Source organism: Lepus europaeus, chromosome 5 (genome assembly GCF_033115175.1).
Source record: "Lepus europaeus isolate LE1 chromosome 5, mLepTim1.pri, whole genome shotgun sequence".
NCBI lineage: Eukaryota > Metazoa > Chordata > Mammalia > Lagomorpha > Leporidae > Lepus > Lepus europaeus.
The window spans coordinates 126,200,128-126,219,852 of NC_084831.1; the positions used below are offsets into that span (position 1 = coordinate 126,200,128).

Below are 19,725 nucleotides of genomic sequence, written 5' to 3' on the forward strand. Positions count from 1 at the left end.
GACCTCAATAGACATATTTCAAAAGAGGAAATCCAAACAGCCAACAGACACTTGAAAAAATGTTCAGGATCACTAGCCATAGGGAAATGCAAGTCAAAACCACAATGAGGTTTCGCCGCACCCCAGTTAGAATGGCTTACATACAGAAATCAACTAACAACTAACAACAGAAGCTGGCGAGGATGTGGGGAAAAAGGCACACTGATCCACTGTTGGTGGGAATGCAAACTGGTAAAACCACAATGTAAGTAAGTTTGGAGGTTGCTCAGAAACCTGAATATAGCCCTACCATACAACCCAGCCATTCCACTCCTTGAAATTTACCCAAAGGAAATTAATTTGGCAAATAAAAGAGCTGTCTGCACCTCAATGTTTGTTGCAGCTCAATTCACAATAGCTAAGACCTGGAATCAACCTAAATACCCATCAGCAGTAGACTGGATAAAGAAATTATGAGATATCCACGTGCGGCAGCCCCGGACTCGTGCATTCAGGGACTCCACAGATTCTCCAGACGGCGCAACTGATTGCTCGCCATGAAGCCAGGTTTTAGTCCCCATGGGGGAGGCTTCAGTGGCCGAGGGGGCTTTGGTGACTGTGGTGGGCGCGGCGGGCACTGGGGAGGCTGAGGAGGCTTCGGCGGGGGCCGAGGTCGAGGTGGCGGCTTCTGGGCCTGGGCCGAGGAGCAGGGGGAGGCGGTGGCGGTGGAGGAAGTGGTGGCGGCTTCCACGCTGGGGGCAACCAGGGTTGTGGACGGGGAGGGAAGAAGGGGAACCAGTCAGGGAAGAATGTGATGGTGGAGCCTCATCGGTACAAGGGGGGGTCTTCATTTGTCGAGGAAAGAAGATGCCCTGGTCACCAAGAACCTGGTCCCTGGAGAATCCGTTTATGGAGAGAAGAGGGTCTCGATTGCGGAAGGAGATGACAAAATTGAGTACTGGGCCTGGAACCCCTTCCACTCCACGCTGGCGGCGGCAATCCTGGGCGGCGTGGACCAGATCCACATCAAACCCCGGGCCAAGGTGCGCTACCTCGGGGCCGCCTCGGGCACCACCGTCTCCCACGTGTCTGACATCGTGGGCCCAGATGGGCTGGTCTACGCAGTTGAGTTCTCCCACCGCTCTGGCTGTGACCTCATTAACTTGGCCAAGAAGAGGACCAACATTATCCCCGTGATAGAGGACGCCCGGCACCCGCACAAATACCGCATGCTCATCGCAATGGTGGACGTGATCTTTGCTGATGTGGTGCAGCCAGACCAAACCCGGATCGTGGCTCTCAATTGCCCGCACCTTTCTGCGGAATGGAGGACACTTTGTGATTTCCATTAAGGCCAACTGCATCGACTCCACCGCCTCGGCCGAGGCTGTGTTCGCCTCGGAGGTGAAGAAAATGCAGCAGGAGAACATGAAGCCCCAGGAGCAGCTCACGCTGGAGCCGTGCGAGAGGGACCACACTGTGGTCGTGGGCATGTACAGGCCGCGGCCCAAGGTGGACGAGCTAAAGTTCAGTGCTGTGTGGATGTCCAGAGATGCATGTTGTGCCGTGGCTCCTGTGTTTTTCTATTAAAATGACTTCTCCGTGGGAAAAAAAAAAAAGAAATTATGGGATATTTATTCTATAGAATACTATACAGCAAAAGAAAACCATGAAATCCAGATACTTGCAACAAAATGGAGGAATCTGGAAAGCATTGCTGAGTGAAATAAGCCAGTCCCAAAGGGACAAATATCATCTGTTCTCCCTGATCAGTGACAACTAACTGAGCACTTGAAAGGAAACCTGTGAAGTGAAAGGGACACCATGAGAAGCAATGACTTGGTCAGCCCTTGTCTTGACTGTTGAGGAAAACTTACTATTTTATTCCTTTTAGTGTTTTTTTTTTGTTGTTGTTGTTGTACTTAATAACATTGGTTGAACACTTTAATTAACACATAATTATTCTTAATAACTTAAATTTAACTGAAAAGTGATCCCTGTTAAATATAAGAGTGGGAATAAGAGAGGGAGGAGATGTACAGTTTGGCACATGCTCAGTCGGACTTGCCCCAAATGGTAGAGTTAGAAACATACCAGAGGACTTACCCCTAATGGTAGAGCTAGAAATGTGCCAGGGGATTCCAATTCAATCCCATTAGGTGGCATGTACCAATGCCATCTCCTTAGTCAAAGTGAACAGTTTACTTTCAAAAAGATAGGATTAAGTGTCAAAGGGTTACATAAATAAGACCAGTGTCTGCAAATAATTGATAGAATTAAAAAGGAGAGAATGATCCAACATGGGAAGCAGGAGACACAGCAGACTCATAGAATGGCAGATGGCCTAAACAGCACTCTGTTCTCAGAATCAGCCCTTAAGGCATTCAGATTTGGCTAAAAAGCCCATGAGAGTTTTACAGGCATGGAAAGCCAAGACACTGTGGGAAAAAAAAATGACCTAAATGAAAGATCTCTGTGAGTGAGATCCCAGTGGAAAGAATGGGCCAACAAAGAAGGAAGTACCTTTCTCTAAAGGGAGAGGAACTTCCACTTTGACTATGGCTTTGTCTAAATAGGATCTGAGTTGGCAAACTCAAGAGGCTTCCATAGCCTTGGCAGCTCATGACAAGAGCCTCTGGTGATTACTGACATCTTAAACAAGGGTGTCAATTGCTAAATCAACAACAGGAGTCACTGTGCACCTGCTCCCCATATAGGACCTCTTCACTTAATGTGTTGTACTATGAGAATTAATGGTGAAACTACTACTCAAACAGTACTGTATACTTTGTGTGTCTTTGTGGGTGCAGTCTGCTGAAAACCATCTGCTGGTTCACTCCCAAATGGCCGCAATAGCCAGAATTGAGACATTCTGAAGCCAGGAGCCTCTTTCAGGTCTTCCATGTGGGCACAGAGGCCCAAGGACTTTGGTCATTCTCCACTGCTTTCCTAGGCACATCAACAGGAAGCTGGATCAGAAGTGGAGCAGCCGGGGCTTGAACCAGCATCCATATGGGATTCCAGCATTGCAAGCCAGGGCTTTAACCCACTGTGCCACAGCACCAACCCCCTATTTTATGTTTATTAAATGCTTCCACCATTCTATTTCCCTTGCTATCTCTTGTGAAGATCACTGGTAAGGTCCAATAGGATCACAGAAGGAGTGACTGAATGGATATCACCCCATAGTGATAGGAGAGCTAATGAGATGACTAAGTGACCTCTGAGTGGAATATTGTATTTTTTTCATTTGAATAAAAGGAAAATTGTATACTTGTGGGCAAAGGGACTGGATCATGATAGATAGTTTTGATTTGTCCTTCCAGACCCATTCTCTACACTACTTGTTGATCAGGAGGCTGATCTTTCTGGATTGCATTCATGAGCTCCCTTAGCCTCTGGCTCCCAACTGAGTGCAGCCAATGAGAAACACCGACACTAAATCAAAGGGCAGAAGGAGAATGAAGGTTATGAGTCCCCTGTTCCCTTACTGCTGTGTTGCCCCAGGTTGTCCACATCACCCTACCAAAAACTAACTGCCAATCTGAGTGACTTATACTGCTACTCAATCTGGGAAAGCAGTCACTGTTCTCTTTGCTTGCCCTTCAGACATGGGTTGCTCCCTGCCCCTTGCTGTCACTATTGTTGGATTTCTATGCATTTCTCACTGGTTTTTCAAAATCATACCTAAGCCTTTGAAATAGTCTCTTTGTTCAGCCCTCCTCAAATACCCTCTTTAAATGTGCTATGCATTACCTTCAACACCTTGAATTGGGAAACAGAGAAAAGCAAGATGGGCACAGAAGACAAGGGAATTCAGAAAGATGGTATCTTAGTCCATTTGTGCATCTACAAGAAAACACCTGAGATGAAGGAATTTTTTAAAAAATAACTTTACTTTCTCATAATTCTGAAGGCTGGGAAGTCCAACATAAAGGCTCTACCAAGTATGGTGTCTTGTGAGACCTGGTATCTGATCGCAAGATGGTGTCTGAGCTGAGTTCTCCAGACAGACCAAATGTGGTGTCCTCCCAAAGTGGAAAGGATGAATGGGGGAAGTGACCAAATGTCACCTGAGGTCTCTTTTATTAGGGGCTTAATGTCACTCAAGACAGAGGATCCCTCACGAACTGATCACCAACCACAGTCTATACCCTTTTTACCAGCACATTTAAGATTGGATTTCGATAGGTGAATTTGGGGAATGCATTCATGCCACTGAAAGAGGGACAAAGGAATAGAGAGAAAAGCAGGAATGCAGTAGGAAATAAAAAAACTGATGTACCAACAGTGGCTTACTAAGTACCACACAAATCAGAATTAGCCAAGAACACATTAGAGCTTCAGTTATCTTCCATGTAGCAGATGCAACAAAACTCAAGGAAGCCTTAGCTGAAAATAGAGAGTCAGTGACAGCAGCAAAGCCTCCTCAGAAGACCACCAGATCACCTCCTCCCATGGCCTTGCCATAGCATCCTACAGACAGAACTGCACCCAGCCAATGTGTTTGCTTCCATCTTGAATCACCTTGGTAAAGCTTACATATATATAAATAATATATATTAAAAATATATATAAAATTATTTATTAAAGCTTATATATAAAAAGCTTATATTTTATATATATATATATATGACTTTGTTTATGCTTTGTGACCCAAAATCAAAGTTATGCAGTGGCATGGAATTGTCTACATGTGGTTCAGTTACTGATAGGATAACTGGAAGTGTTGCTGGGACCACAGAGGCTAAAAGCAAATAGTTTGACTTCCACAAAAGATGGATCTGTGCTAGCTCTCTGGGAACTGACTTGAATCACAATGGAAGACCAGAGCCATCAAGCATTGAAACATTTTATACTCTACCCCTACCAAACTCAAGAAAGAAGAGTGGTGAGTGATGTTTTTCCAAGAGGGTATTATGAACTTTGGTTCTCCAGGCCTCTGGTCAGTATATGCCAGTAACATTCTTGCTGGAACCCCATATACACACTCCATTGGTGACAATGGCAATAGACATGGCCAGATGCTCCCAAGAGAGTGTTGCCAGATCAAATATTGCACGAGACACATTAAAGAAAAAACATGATTCACAGTTTGTCTGAAATTCAAATTTCAGTTAGTCTTCTCTATCTCCATTTGAAAAATCTGATAATCCAACCTAAAAGACAAAATCATCCCTACCAATCACATCTCCTGTCCCATTTGAGAGCAAATGTTCCAGTTCATGGTGAGTAGTGGACAAAAGTGATGATAATGGGGTTTGGAGAATGTAATGATCAGATTTACATTTTGAACAAAATAGTGTGACACATCTGAGCTCTGCTCACAAGTCAATACTACTGTGGTCAACGTCCCATTAGCACAGATGAGTCATTATCACCTGACTGAAGCCCTTGGCTCTCCTGTTGAGAAAGTAACTGAATATGGGATTCCAGACAACCCAGCCACATCCACCCCTGAGGAGTCTGTCCTAACCTCCAAAGCTGGAGGAATAACGGCAATGGTTACTTGTGTCCTATGTTTCATTTCTTCTGCTAACTCTAAGAAGTGTTCTTATCTCCTTTAAGCTGTTTGTATTAAAGACTAATTAACCGGGGGCAGAGCCAAGATGGCGGATAGTGAGGACATGCGCCTTAGTTTGGGAAAATAAAGTTTCATAAAAGTGGAATTACTGTAGCCTCAGGAAAAGACTCAAGAAAAAGACTGCAGAGGAAACGCTTCCGGATCTAGTGGATGTGACACAGAGGACCTACAGGGAGCCCACCACGTGGAAACCCAACCGCGGGAGACGAGCCGAGCGGCGGGAGACGAGCCACAGAATCTCGCCAGCGAGGGAACCAACGGGAGGTAAGACAAAGACCTCAGAAACCTGAGACATTGGGGGGGTGGGGAACAGAGGCTTCTCCCTTCACTCACCAAGCAAAGCAAAGAGCACCGCGGTTTTACATATGTAAAGCACAGCCAAACTCAGTAACTTTGGCGAAACTCGAGAACACATTGAGGGCTGCATAAACTCTTTGTGTGGTCCCAAGGGTAGATCAAACGAATACTCACAGAGGCCAGATTTCAACTACCCTCAATTCCACTCCCAACTGAGTCAAAAAAAAAAAAAAAGAGAGAGAGAGAGAGAGAGCGATCCAGCAAGGAGCAAGGGAGTGAACAATCTGGGATAGTCGCTCTTTGCACAGCCTTAAACCTGAAGAATCAAGCATAGCTCTCTGGCCACACCCATCACAGCCCCTAAGGATCCAACAAAGCAGACAGGCCTCTTAGAGGAATAGTATAATGAGAAAAAAAAACACCACAGCAAAAAAAAAAAAAAAAAAAAAACCATAAATTATCTCCAACATGCCAAACAACAAACATAGAAGCCGAGGTAACAAGAGCAAGGAAAACACTATGACGCCCAAAATGAACAAGACACCCCAATGCAAGATTATGAAGATGATGAGATAGAGGAAATGCAAGAAGCAGATCTCAAATAATTGATAAGAACATTAAGAAGTTCTCAAAAACAAATTCTTGAACTACAGAAATCCTTAATGGACAAGATAGAAAATCTCTCATGTGAAAATGAAATATTAAGGAGGAATCAAAATGAAATGAAACAACTAGTGGAACAAGAAACTGTGATAGTGACAAAAAACCACAATGAAATGAAGAATTCAATAGATCAAATGACAAACACATTAGAGAGCCTTAAAAACACAATGGGTGAAGCAGAAGAGAGAATATCGGAATTAGAAGACAGAGAACAGGAAAGGAAAGAGTCAAATCAAAGAAAAGAAGAAGAAATCAGAAATCTAAAAAAATACTGTCAGGAATCTACAGGATACTATTAAAAAAAACCAACATTCGGGTTCTAGGAGTTCCTGAAGGCATGGAGAGGGAGAAAGGATTAGAAGGCCTTTTTGGTGAGATACTAGCAGAAAATTTCCCAGGTTTGGAGAAGAACAGAGACATCCTAGTACAGGAAGCTCATAGAACCCCTAATAAACATGATCAAAAGAGATCCTCACCATGACACGTCGTAATCAAACTCACCACAGTGAAACATAAAGAAAAGATCCTAAAATGTGCAAGAGAGAAATGTCAGATAACTCTCAGAGGATCTCCAATTAGACTCACAGCTGACTTCTCATCAGAAACCCTACAAGCCAGGAGAGAATGGCGAGATATAGCCCAAGTACTAAGAGAGAAAAACTGCCAGCCCAGAATATTATATCCTGCAAAGCTCTCATTTATGAATGAAGGTGAAATACAGACCTTTCACAGCAAACAGAAATTGAAAGAATTTGTCGCCACTCGTCCAGCCCTGCAAAAGATGCTTAAAGATGTGTTACATACAGAAACACAGAAACACGGTCACCAATATGAAAGAAGGTAAAGGAAGGAAACCTCACAGCAAAAGATCACAGGAATCTCAAACCAGATATTAGAAAATATCTTTGGCAAATGGCAGGGCAAAGTTACTCCTTCTCAATAGTCACATTGAATGTTAATGGCTTGAACTGTCCAGTTAAAAGACACCGATTGGCTGATTGGGTTAAGGAACAAAACCCATCTTTTTGCTGCTTACAAGAAACTCATCTTTCCAACAATGATCCATACAGGCTGAAAGTGAAAGGCTGGAAAAAGATATACCATGCCAACAGAAATGAAAAAAGAGCGGGCGTAGCCATCTTAATATCGGACAACATAAACTTTACCACAAAAACTGTCAGGAGAGACAAGGAGGGGCACTATTTAATGATTAAGGGATCCATTCAACAGGAAGATATAACGATTATCAATGTATATGCACCTAATTACAGGGCACCAGCTTATTTAAAAGACTTGTTAAGGGACTTAAAGGGAGACTTAGACCCCAATACAATAGTACTGGGGGACTTCAATACTCCACTCTCAGAGATAGACAGATCAACAGAACAGAAGATCAACAAGGAGACAGCAGATTTAAATGACACTATAGCCCAAATGGATCTAACAGATATCTACAGAACATTTTATCCTACATCTAAGGACTTTACATTCTTCTCAGCAGTACATGGAACCTTCTCTAGGACTGACCACATACTAGGCCATAAAGCAAGTCTCAGCAAATTCAAAAGAATTAGAATCATACCATGCAGCTTCTCAGACCACAAAGGAATGAAATTGGAAAGTAGCAACTCGGGAATCCCCAGAGCATGTGCAAACACATGGAGATTGAACAACATGCTCCTGAATGAACAATGGGTCATAGAAGAAATTAAAAGAGAAATCAAAAATTTTCTGGAAGTAAATGAGGATAACAGCACAACATAAAACCTATGGGATACAACAAAAGCAGTGTTAAGAGGAAAATTTATGTCAATAGGTGCCTACATCAAGAAAATTGGAGAGGCACCAAATAGATGAGCTTTCAAGTCATCTCAAGGATCTAGAAAATCTGCAGCAAACCAAAACCAAACCCAGTAGGAGAAGAGAAATAATTAAAATCAAAGAAGAAATCAACAAGATTGAATCCAAAAAAAAAAACATTACAAAAAATCAGCCAAACGAGGAGCTGGTTTTTTGAAAAAATAAACAAAATTGACACCCCATTGGCCCAACTAACTAAAAAAAGAAGAGAAAAGACCCAAATCAATAGGATCAGAGATGAAATAGGAAACGTAACAACAGACACCACAGAAATAAAAAGAATCATCAGAAATTACTACAAGGACTTGTATGCCAGCAAACAGGGAAATCTATCAGAAATGGACAGATTCTTGGACACATACAACCTACCTAAATTGAGCCAGGAAGACATAGAAAACCTAAGCAGACCCATAACTGAGACAGAAATTGAAACAGTAATAAAGGCCCTCCCAACAAAGAAAAGCCCAGGACCAGATGGATTCACTGCTGAGTTCTACCAGACATTTAGAGAAGAACTAACTCCAATTCTTCTCAAACTATTCAGAACAATCGAAAAAGAGGGAATCCTCCCAAATTCTTTCTATGAAGCCAGCATCACCTTAATTCCTAAGCCAGAAAAAGATGCAGCATTGAAAGAGAATTACAAACCAATATCCCTGATGAACATAGATGCAAAAATACTCAATAAAATTCTGGCCAATAGAATGCAACAACACATCAGAAAGATCATCCACCCAGACCAAGTGGGATTTATCCCTAGTATGCAGGGATGGTTCAACGTTCGCAAAACAATCAACGTAATACACTACATTAACAGGCTGCAGAAGAAAAACCATATGATTCTCTCAATTGACGCAGAGAAAGCATTTGATAAAATACAACACCCTTTCATGATGAAAACTCTAAGCAAACTGGGTATGGAAGGAACATTCCTCAATACAATCAAAGCAATATATGAAAAGCCCACAGCCAACATCCTATTGAATGGGGAAAAGTTGGAAGCATTTCCGCTGAGATCTGGTACCACACAGGGATGCCCACTCTCACCACTGCTATTCAACATAGTTCTGGAAGTCTTAGCCAGAGCCATCAGGCAAGAAAAAGAAATTAAAGGGATACAAATTGGGAAGGAATAACTCAAACTATCTTTGCAGATTATATGATTCTTTATTTAGGACCCAAAGAACTCTACTAAGAGACTACTGGAACTCATCGAAGAGTTTAGCAAAGTAGCAGGATATAAAATCAATGCACAAAAATCAACAGCCTTTGTATACACAGGCAATGCCACGGCTGAGGAAGAACTTCTAAGATCAATCCCATTCACAATAGCTACAAAAACTATCAAATACCTTGGAATAAACTTAACCAAGCACGTTAAAGATCTCTACGATGAAAACTACAAAACCTTAAAGAAAGAAATAGAAGAGGATACCAAAAAATGGAGAAATCTTCCATGCTCATGGACTGGAAGAATCAATTTCAAAATGTCTATTCTCACAAAAGCAATTTATACATTCAATGCAATACCAATCAAGATACCGAAGACCTTCATCTCAGATCTGGAAAAAATGATGCTGAAATTCATATGGAGACACAGAAGACCTCGAATAGCTGAAGCAATCTTGTACAACAAAAACAAAGCCGGAGGCATCACAATACCAGATTTCAGGACATACTACAGGGTAGTAGCTATCAAAATAGCATGGTACTGGTACAGAAACAGATGGATAGACCAATGGAACAGAATAGAAACACCAGAAATCAATCCAAACATCTACAGCCAACTTATATTTATCAAAGATCCAAAACTAATCCCTGGAATAAGGACAGCCTATTCAATAAATGGTGCTGGAAAAACTGGATTTCCATGTGCAGAAGTATGAAGCAAGATCCCTACCTTTCACCTTACACAAAAATTCACTCAACATGGATTAAAGACTGAAATCTACGACCCGAAACCATCAAATTATTAGAGAGCATTGGAGAAACCATGCAAGATATAGGCACAGGCAAAGACTTCTTGGAAAAGACCCCAGGAGCACAGGCAGTCAAAACCAAAATTAACATTTGGGATTGCATCAAATTGAGAAGTTTCTGTACTTCAAAAGAAACAGTCAGGAAAGTGAAGAGGCAACCGACAGAATGGGAAAAAATATTTGCAAACTATACTACAGATAAAGGGTTGATAACCAGAATCTACAAAGAAATCAAGAAAATCCACAACAACAGAACAAACAACCCACTTAAGAGATGGGCCAAGGACCTCAATAGACATTTTTCAAAAGAGGAAATCCAAATGGCCAACAGACACATGAAAAAATGTTCAAGATCACTAGCAATCAGAGAAGTGCAAATCAAAACCACAATGAGGTTTCACCTCACCCCGGTGAGAATGGCTCACATCCAGAAATCTACCAACAATAGATGCTGGAGAGGATGTGGGGAAAAGGGAATCTAACCCACTGTTGATGGGAATGCAAACTGGTTAAGCCACTATGGAAGTCAGTCTGGAGATTCCTCAGAAACCTGAACATAACCCTACCATACAACCCAGCCATCCCACTCCTTGGAATTTACCCAAAGGAAATTAATTTGGCTAATAAAAAAGCCATCTGCACATTAATGTTTATTGCAGCTCAATTCACAATAGCTAAGACCTGGAACCAACCAAAATGCCCATCAACAGTAGACTGGATAAAGAAATTATGGGACATGTACTCCATAGAATACTATACAGCAGTAAGGAACAATGAAACCCAGTCATTTGCAACAAGATGGAGGAATCTGGAAAACATCATGCTGAGTGAATTAAGCCAGTCCCAAAGAAACAAATATCATTTGTTTTCCCTGATCGGCGACAACTGAGCACCAAAGGGGAAACCTGTTGAAGTGAAATGGACACTATAAGAAACAATGACCTGATCAGCTCTTGTCCTGACTTTAGATGTACAATGCAATACTTTATCCTTTTTAGTATTTGTTGTTGTTGTTGTTGTTCTAGTACTAGTGGTTGAACTCTGTAATTAACACACAATTATTCTTAGGTGTTTAAATTTTAACTGAAAAGTGATCCCTGTTAAATTTCAGAGTGGAAAAAGAGAGGGAGGAGATGTACAATTTGGGACATGCACAATCAGACTTGCCCCAAATGATGGAGTTAGAAATGTGCCAGGGGATTCCAATACAATCCCATCAAGGTGGCATGTACCAATGCCATCTCACTAGTCCAAGTGATCAATTTCAGTTCACATTTTATGGCTCAGATAGGTCTAAGAATCAAAGGGATCACACAAACAAGACAAGTGTCTGCTAATACTAACTGATAGAATCAAAAAGGGAGAGAAAGATCCAACATGGGAAGTGGGATACACAGCAGACTCATAGGATGGCAGATGTCCTAAACAACACTCTGGCCTCAGAATCAGCCCTTAAGGCATTCAGACCTGGCTGAAGAGCCCATGAGAGTATTGTAGGCATGGAAAGCCAAGTTACCATGGAAAAGAAAAAAAGAAGACCTAAATGAAAGATCTCTGTGAGTGAGATCCCAGTGGAAAGAACGGGGCCATCAAAGAAGGAGGTACCCTTCTCCGAAGGGAGGAGAGAACTTCCACTTTGACTATGACCCTATCGGAATAAGATCAAAGTCAGCGAACTCTAAAGGCTTCCATAGCCCTGGCAACTCATGACTGGAGCCTAGGGAGATTACTGACGCCATGAACAGGAGTGTCAAATTGTTAAGTCAGCAACAGAAGTCACTGTGTACTTACATCCCATGTGAGAACTGTCCTTAATGTGTTGTCTAATGTGCAGTGATGCTATAACTAGTACTGAAACAGTATTTTTACACTTTGTGTTTCTGCGTGTGTACAAACTGATGAGATCTTTACTAATTATGTGCTGAATCGATCTTCTGTATATAAAGATAATTGGAAATAAAAAAAACTGGTGTTAAATTGGAAATGGCATAGAAAATTAATTAATTTTTAAAAAAATATTATGTAGGATCTCTGTCTTTAATGTGCTGTACACTCTTATTTAATGCTATAACTAGTACTCCAACAGTATTTTTTTTCACTTTGTGTTGCTATATGGGGGCAAACTGTTGAAATCGTTACCTAATATATACTAAACTGATCTTTTGTATATAAAGAGAAAAAAAAAAGACTAATTAACCAATAAGATGTATTGGGGAGAATGAACGAGAAATCTTTTTCCCTGTCCCTGAATTTAATTCAATGTGTCCTAGAAACAGGGCATGCTCTTGTTCTGGCATAGCTGGGACTTGTAATTCCAAACCAAGAATGTCTGTGGTGGAATTCATCAGAACAACATGTATTATTTCACATATCTCTTAAACTGCTAGTCGACTTATAAAACAACTCAAGGAAAGAAATAGGCATAAATCAATGTAGTTTATTGGGCTTCTCTCCCTATTATCATTTTAGTTTCTCTGTCTGAGATTGGAGATGGCTTCCTGGTCCCACACCACAGAGCTCTCATCTGTAGAACAACAGCACAGCTGCCTCGGTGATCTCCCGGCTGCTGCTATAACTCTGATGAGTTCCATATCCACTCCAGTCATAGGCAGAGAAATCCCCACACTGCCTGGGATTGCCCTCCGGGAAGTATCCTCCTCCACCAATGCAGTGCTGGGAACACAAAGAAGGGACACAAGAAGTCTGAGATTCACTGCTGACACCAGTGGGTAATTAAGGGCCAAGTTCTCTGGAGCCCTTGGCCAGAATCTGCATGACTTTGACCACTCCCTCCCATAGCACCCTGTCCTCCACAGGATGGAATGGTAATGATCTTTTTTTCTTACTTCTGTACTTTTCTTTTTTGAAAAGACAAAAAATATTTAAATAAATAAATAAAAATATATTGATAAATATGTTGATAAAACAAAATTCCAACAAATGAATTCTGTTCCTGTAACATCAGCACTCAATAGAGTGAGAGCAAGTGAGCATCCACAGAGACACACACTGTCAGAGCCACATAGGCACACACACACACAGACACAAACACAAACTCACACAGGCATACACAGATACACAGACACATGAACGGACACACACAAGCACACATACATAAACAGCACAGACACAGACGCAGACAAACAGAATCACACAAAGGCACACACACACAGGCATACACAGATACACAGACACATGTACGGACACACACAAGCACACATGCATACACAGAACAACACAGACGCAGACAAACAAACTCAAACATACATACATAATCACACACAGACACATTCACACAAACACACATATATACACACCCACAGAGCACTGAAATCCCAAAACACTCACATGCTCGGTGTTACAGCCAGTAACTTTCATCCCAGCACACAGCGCGTTTGCTGCTCTCTCATTGTTAAACACTCTGAACTGGACAAACCCGGCAACAAATTCCTCTGAAAAAGAAGAGGTAAAGAAACAGTCAAAAATTCAAAGAAAGGGCTAGAAACAGTTTTTGATCTGCTCAACAATACCTTAAGCCCTAAGTCCAGCATGCACCCCAACCCAGCACCGCTGTCTATGGCCAGTGACAGGTGCACTGAACCCTGAACTAGTCCCTGTGGGAACTTCCCTCTGTGTGGAAAGACAGAGCTAACCCTAGGACTTTACAAAGGATGCTCCTCTGCCTAGGACATGGAGGAGAAATGAGGCTCAACACAGAGATCATCAACAAGACCTTACAAGGTCCAGCAAGGATCAGCCATGGTCAGGTGTCACCACCTGCTTCTCTTCACATGTCTCCAATTGCCAGGTGTGGATCCTCCCATCATCACCTGTCCTCATCCACACAGAAAAGTATAACCAAAATGCCGTTGCCAGTCTGTGACTTAACACTTGCAATTTTATTATACCAGGAGTTTGTCTTATGATCACTAACAGCTATCCTTCAGCACAGAAATTAATTTCTCTCACCACATTGCCAGTTTTTCTTTCCTGGGAATGGTATCCTGTGCCTTTCCTTAACTCTTACAAGAGGCAACTTCCTTCTTTTGATCTTTTCATATCCAGAGCAACTTAAGTTAGTGTGACTATACCCTATTCAAGCATATTATATCTCTTCTGCATTTATTTTCTCAGAAATAGGATTATTTTGTCAAACTGTATGAGTATTCCTATGACAGGGTTATTACCATATATAATTTACAAATCCATTCATCTCTACTTTGATTCTTGACAATGAAAAAGAGGGGAGAGATACAAAAAATACAAACAGCATTTGAAAATGAAAAAGAATCTAATTTACAAGAGGCAAGTTAAGGAAGTGGATTTTTTAAAGAAAAAAAAAACCTAGGTTTACATCCTTTGAAAAATTCTAACTACATCATTGTCTCATGATAAATAAATGACATTACTATGTTGAGTTCCTAGAGAACAGTCAGGCATGTTGTAAGTGCTCAGTGAATACCAAAAATAATGAATGTCATTGGTAATTTCCGGTGAAGGCACCTAAAGGTTAATGATGGCACTCACTCTGACCCACGGGTGAGTAATAAGATGCAGTTTTCTCAGCATCACCAAAGTCATAGAGCACAGGAACTGCTGGGCCATTGTCAGACAAACACTTCCCCGAGCCGTACTTCACCGGGTATTTCTGCAAAGTGTAAAAGAGGAGTTGAGTGAGGAGAGTGGAGCAGCTGCCAAATTGTGACAAGCTAAGAGGTCCTTCAAGCCAATTCATAATTCAGAAACCACTTTCAATAACACTGATTCCTTTCTCCCCAGAGCTAAGTCTCTCCAACAGTCCCAAGCTCCTAGTCCCCGCCTCTCTTCCCAGCCTCCATAGTTCTCTGCCCTTGCTTGGCTCAGACTGCTGGGAGAGGCAGGACATGGGTTCACAGTGAACCACAAGTAGCAGAAACAGGCAAGCACAGGTGCTCAGAGGTTATGTGGGACCAACAGAGCTGACTTGCTCCACCCCAACACATGCTCCCTGTTCACCAAAGTGCCCACATCCAGAGCCCTGTGTACCTGGTAGAGGCCAAACAGATTGTGTCCCAGATGCTGGAAGAAGCCAGTGCTGGTGTGGTACCTCAGCAGGGAGCTGTTCCTCCAGTGCTGCAGGGGCGTCATGTTGGGCACGTGCCAGATTTCCAGGTCCTGGGCCTGGATGTCGTAGTAGCCGGGGTTCTGGGGAGCAGCACATACTGAGACAACCAGCCCAGGAGGTCCCATCTGGCAGAAGACCCCCATGGGCAGCCCTGGCTGAACTGATGGCTTGGGGCTCAGGTGGGACATGGCCAGCAGCCTCAGACAACCCCACGTTCAGCACACGATGACTCCCCACCACTACCCCAGTCCATCATAGTCTTGTAGGGGGGAAGATGTGGTCAAGACATCTAAGCACTTCTTATCCTTATCCAACCCTCCCTTGGTGGGGAAATGTCCTCACCTTTCAACCCTCCTTCCTGCCTGTGTGTGGCCCTGCAAACTCAACTCCTCACCTTGCCCAAGTGGTGGGAAGGAGACATGGTACCAACCTTGTAGTCATCACCTGTGGCTGCCTCCGCAGACCCGAAGGTGTTGTAATTGGCCCAGTTGCCGTCCCCCTCGGGGTAGTCTGCTCTGCTGCCCTGCTGACTGGACCAGCGATCACCCAACGTGCACTTCCCAGCCATGTAGTTCTCGTGCACACTGGCCACCAGGGTCCAGCCACCACCGTCTGTGGTCATGTCACAGAAGGTCTGATAGATGACCCCATACTCGGTGCGGAGGAAATACAGGCCATCTGTAGAGAGGACCAGACAGAGCATTGCAGTCTGTAAGCTCATGGTGGGGCTCAGCCCACACCCAGAAAGGCCCTGGGAACTGGCTCTCCCACTTTGCATCATTTACCAAGTATGCCTAAGGCTGCTGAAAGATCCCCCAGGTTTCAAGAGTTCATTTTCCTGTGCCTGGAACAGAGCCTAGAATCATCAATCCTTAGTAATATTCCATAGAAGTTCAACATGGAACCATCATATGAGTCAGCAATACCACGCCGAGTTGCACCCACAGCAACTCACACAGATATCTGTTCAGGTATCACATAGATATCTGTGACCTCCATAACAGCAAGAGTACAGGAACAGAATGTAGGAACAACCCAAATACAAATTAACAGACAAATGGATGCACAAAGTTTCTGTGTGTGTGTGTGTATATACATAGAAAGTATAAAAAGCATTGAGTTACACATGGTAAACCACTGTCAAGCCTCTAGAACAGGATGCTAAGTAAAATATCCAGGCATAAAGGGCTAAGGGCTAATGGTTCTTCTTCGGGGAGGTGATGAGAAGAGACAAATTCATAGTGAGGGAAAGCAGAGCAGCAGTGACCACAGCTGGAGGACAAAGAGAATAAGGAGTTAGTGCTTAGTGGGCACAGAGTGTCTGTATCCACCCTAGGAAATGAAAATGTTGTAGAGACGCACCGTTTTGAAGGCTGAACACCAGTGGGAAGGTGGTTACTGACAGTGAGTTAGCCACTAAAATTGTCTAAACTGGAAAATGTGATCCAACATGTTATCCTTGTGTGTGTGTGTGTGTGTTGTGTGTAGAGTATTTTTCAGAAATTAGTAGCTACATAAGTTTGAAAAAAAGAATATACACATATATTTATTATACATATGATATATTTGTATATATATTTTGCTGCAAGTTGTTCAAAACTTCTGAAGGATTCTACACTCTCAGAGGACAGACCCTGACCACGCTGCCTGGCTCTGCCTACCTGTCTCAGCACTCACCACATGACTTAGGGCACTCCTGTTTGATTTCCTTGCAGTTTCTGGGTAGATTTGGAGAATATGAACAGGTCCGTTCCGAGGAATCTGTATAGGCCACAGCTACAGAACAAGCAGAGTTTGATTCTCATTCCTGCTTTGACACAAAACCCAGCGTCTTGTTGTCCCCAACTCCAAAATCCATTTACCTGCAGTGCAGGGCACTGCTGTCCGGGTTCTATAGCCCTGTGAGATCCAGATCAGCTCCATTCAACCAAGATGACCCTGCACCCAGCATGCTTCTTGCACATCACTTCCACACGACCCCAACTGTGACCTTCCTTGTGCTAAACTCTGGGCATTCCAACACACTCAACATCACCAAGAATTGCCTCCCCAGGGCACGAATGGTTACTCAACAAAATTATATGGAGAAGAATAAAGGATAAGAGCTAGACATGCCAGCAAACCAAAGTGTGTGATATGGAAGGGGATAGGCTGGAATGGAGGCAGAAGTTGTCAGGATAGGATGTGTGAGGCCCAGGAGGACTCTGAGTCCAGGTGACACCCAAGTGTGTTCTTAGGAAATATACAAGATTTCTCTGTAGGATGAAAGAGAAGAGAATTAAATCAGGGAAAACACTATATCCAAGACCTTGTAAAAACAAAGGAAATCAGAATCCAGCCTACTGAAGAAATTAAGTAGCTTAACGTGGCTGAATATAGGGTGTGAGGTAAGGAAGAGGGAGACAGTGGCTAGGAGACTAACAGAGGCACAGAATGAAGACCGTTGTATTTAACTCCATCTCTGTAACTACTCTAAATGTCTGTAGGAATGGGAACAACCATGATCTGAAAGGGCAGGGGTGTTCAAGTGCAAGGGACACAAACCTCACCACTGTGTCCTAGGAGTTCTACTTTGCATAATGAAACCTCAGTTTCCTAGAACCTCAAATAAGCTACCAAACAGAGCTTTGTGATGATTAAGGAAGAAGATATCTAAAAACATTGTTTTTCATTTAAAAAAAAATGAACTAGAAAAATACAGATCTTAAGATGCCATCACTCTGAATTTTATAGGAAAACCATCAAGACAACATTTCTAAGCATAAAGTTGACTATGCCCTTCCCATGGAAACTCAAGGTTAAGACCACAGGATGAGGAATAGCACAGGACAGACTGTTTCACTGGAGCCTCTACAAGATCACACAGAGGCACAGAACCTGGCCCCAGCCAGTGCCACAGGAAATACCCTCCCAGTTTTGGCTCTGTACCCCTGGCGGCCAGAAATCAGCAATCGGCCCACATGCCTGTCGATCTGTGAATCTCAAAAATACCCTCTGTATAGGCTGGCGCCGTGGCTCAACAGGCTAACCCTCCACCTAGCGGCGCCGGCACACCAGGTTCTAGTCCCGGTCGGGGCACCGGATCCTGTCCCGGTTGCCCCTCTTCCAGGCCAGCTCTCTGCTATGGCCCAGTAGTGCAGTGGAGGATGGCCCAAGTGCTTGGGCCCTGCACCCCATGGGAGACCAGGAGAAGCACCTGGCTCCTGGCTTCAGATCAGCGTGGTGCACCGGCTGCAGCACGCCAGCCGCAGCAGCCATTGGAGGGTGAACCAACGGCAAAGGAAGACCTTTCTCTCTGTCTCTCTCTCTCTCTCACTATCCACTCTGCCTGTCAAAAAAAAAAAAAAAATACCCTCTCTAGCCTGGATCCAGCCTAGTTCTGCTGTTGAGCTCCAAAGCTGAGCGGGGATCCTATCGCTCCCAGTGTGAGGACCCACCTGCACTTCGCCATTCTGTGGCCACAAGGAGGAGCAGCAGGAAGCCCCACTGGGTCATGTCAACCTAAAGAGAAGGAAGATGAAGGTCACCACCTTGACATACTGGGTCTGTAAGTCCTTGCTCCACTAGACACTCTTATAAAGACTCTAGGATCCCTTGCCTTTGGTTAAACTCACACATCCCTAGGACCCACATCACAGCAGCCTCCCTGAGTTGAAGATGGGGCTCTTGCACTCACAGAGCTTGTTTCTGTCCCAGCTGCACCTTCTCCAACACGGATCACACCGTCCTCCCCTCCAAGCCAGCACAACAGCTAAGTGGAGACAGGGAGCTCTCTACAGAGGCTCCTGGTGCAGGGTGAGAAGCTGAGCCCTTTATGGTGAAAGCCCGTGGGGCCCCACACCCAGGTGTCCACCTCACCTCACTGGGCTCAATGCCCAGTGGAGGGACAGCCCTAGTTTTCTCAAGGAGGGTCCTTAATGCCAAATTAATTTGTGTAATTTCAAGTTCAGAAAAACAAATTCTAAAGGTCATATACATAAAAAATTTCTGGAACTCATAGACCATCGCCTTCTCCAAAAAGAAAACTCAAGTAGGTGAGTTAACCACCCAGAGTTGGTATTATTTTGGGTTTTTTTGTTTGTGTATTTCTTTCCTTCTGGTAAAAACTTTTTAAAATTAACGATGTACCATCTTCACAGATAAAGAAAATTTTAACACAAACCAGAAAGTGGTCATTTCAGAATCAACAAAAACATTCAAGCTGATAAATGCATGGTTCCACTAAGACTCACTTCTTTGTTTCTTATTTTTTTTTCATT

At 43.2% G+C, this 19,725-nt stretch overlaps 1 protein-coding gene and 1 pseudogene across 1 annotated transcript; one reads left to right on the forward strand and one right to left on the reverse strand.

Annotated features, from left to right (window-relative positions):
• The first annotated feature begins 536 nt into the window (after window positions 1-536).
• LOC133759247 (rRNA 2'-O-methyltransferase fibrillarin-like) lies at window positions 537-1,569 on the forward strand (annotated as a pseudogene).
• An 11,313-nt stretch (window positions 1,570-12,882) lies between these two features.
• LOC133761069 (intelectin-1-like) lies at window positions 12,883-18,961 on the reverse strand. Its single transcript, XM_062193719.1, has 7 exons — window positions 18,904-18,961; window positions 17,144-17,242; window positions 15,897-16,144; window positions 15,388-15,546; window positions 14,890-15,010; window positions 13,711-13,814; window positions 12,883-13,035 (listed from the first exon to the last, which is right to left on the reverse strand). Exons 1-7 carry the CDS (start codon window positions 18,959-18,961, stop codon window positions 12,883-12,885), a joined length of 942 nt encoding a protein of 313 aa, XP_062049703.1.
• Between the last annotated feature and the right edge of the window lie 764 nt (window positions 18,962-19,725).

Bases quoted from the DNA above. Each gene is read 5' to 3' on its own strand.
- LOC133761069 (XM_062193719.1), bottom strand. From the start codon at position 18,961: ATGACCCAGTGGGGCTTCCTGCTGCTCCTCCTTGTGGCCACAGAATGG. The intron at 15,011-15,387 runs GTACACAGGGCT...TACACTTTGCAG, and splicing joins ATCTGTTTGGCCTCTACCAG to AAATACCCGGTGAAGTACGG. The intron at 13,815-14,889 runs GTGAGTGCCATC...CTTCTTTTTCAG, and splicing joins TTACTCACCCGTGGGTCAGA to AGGAATTTGTTGCCGGGTTT.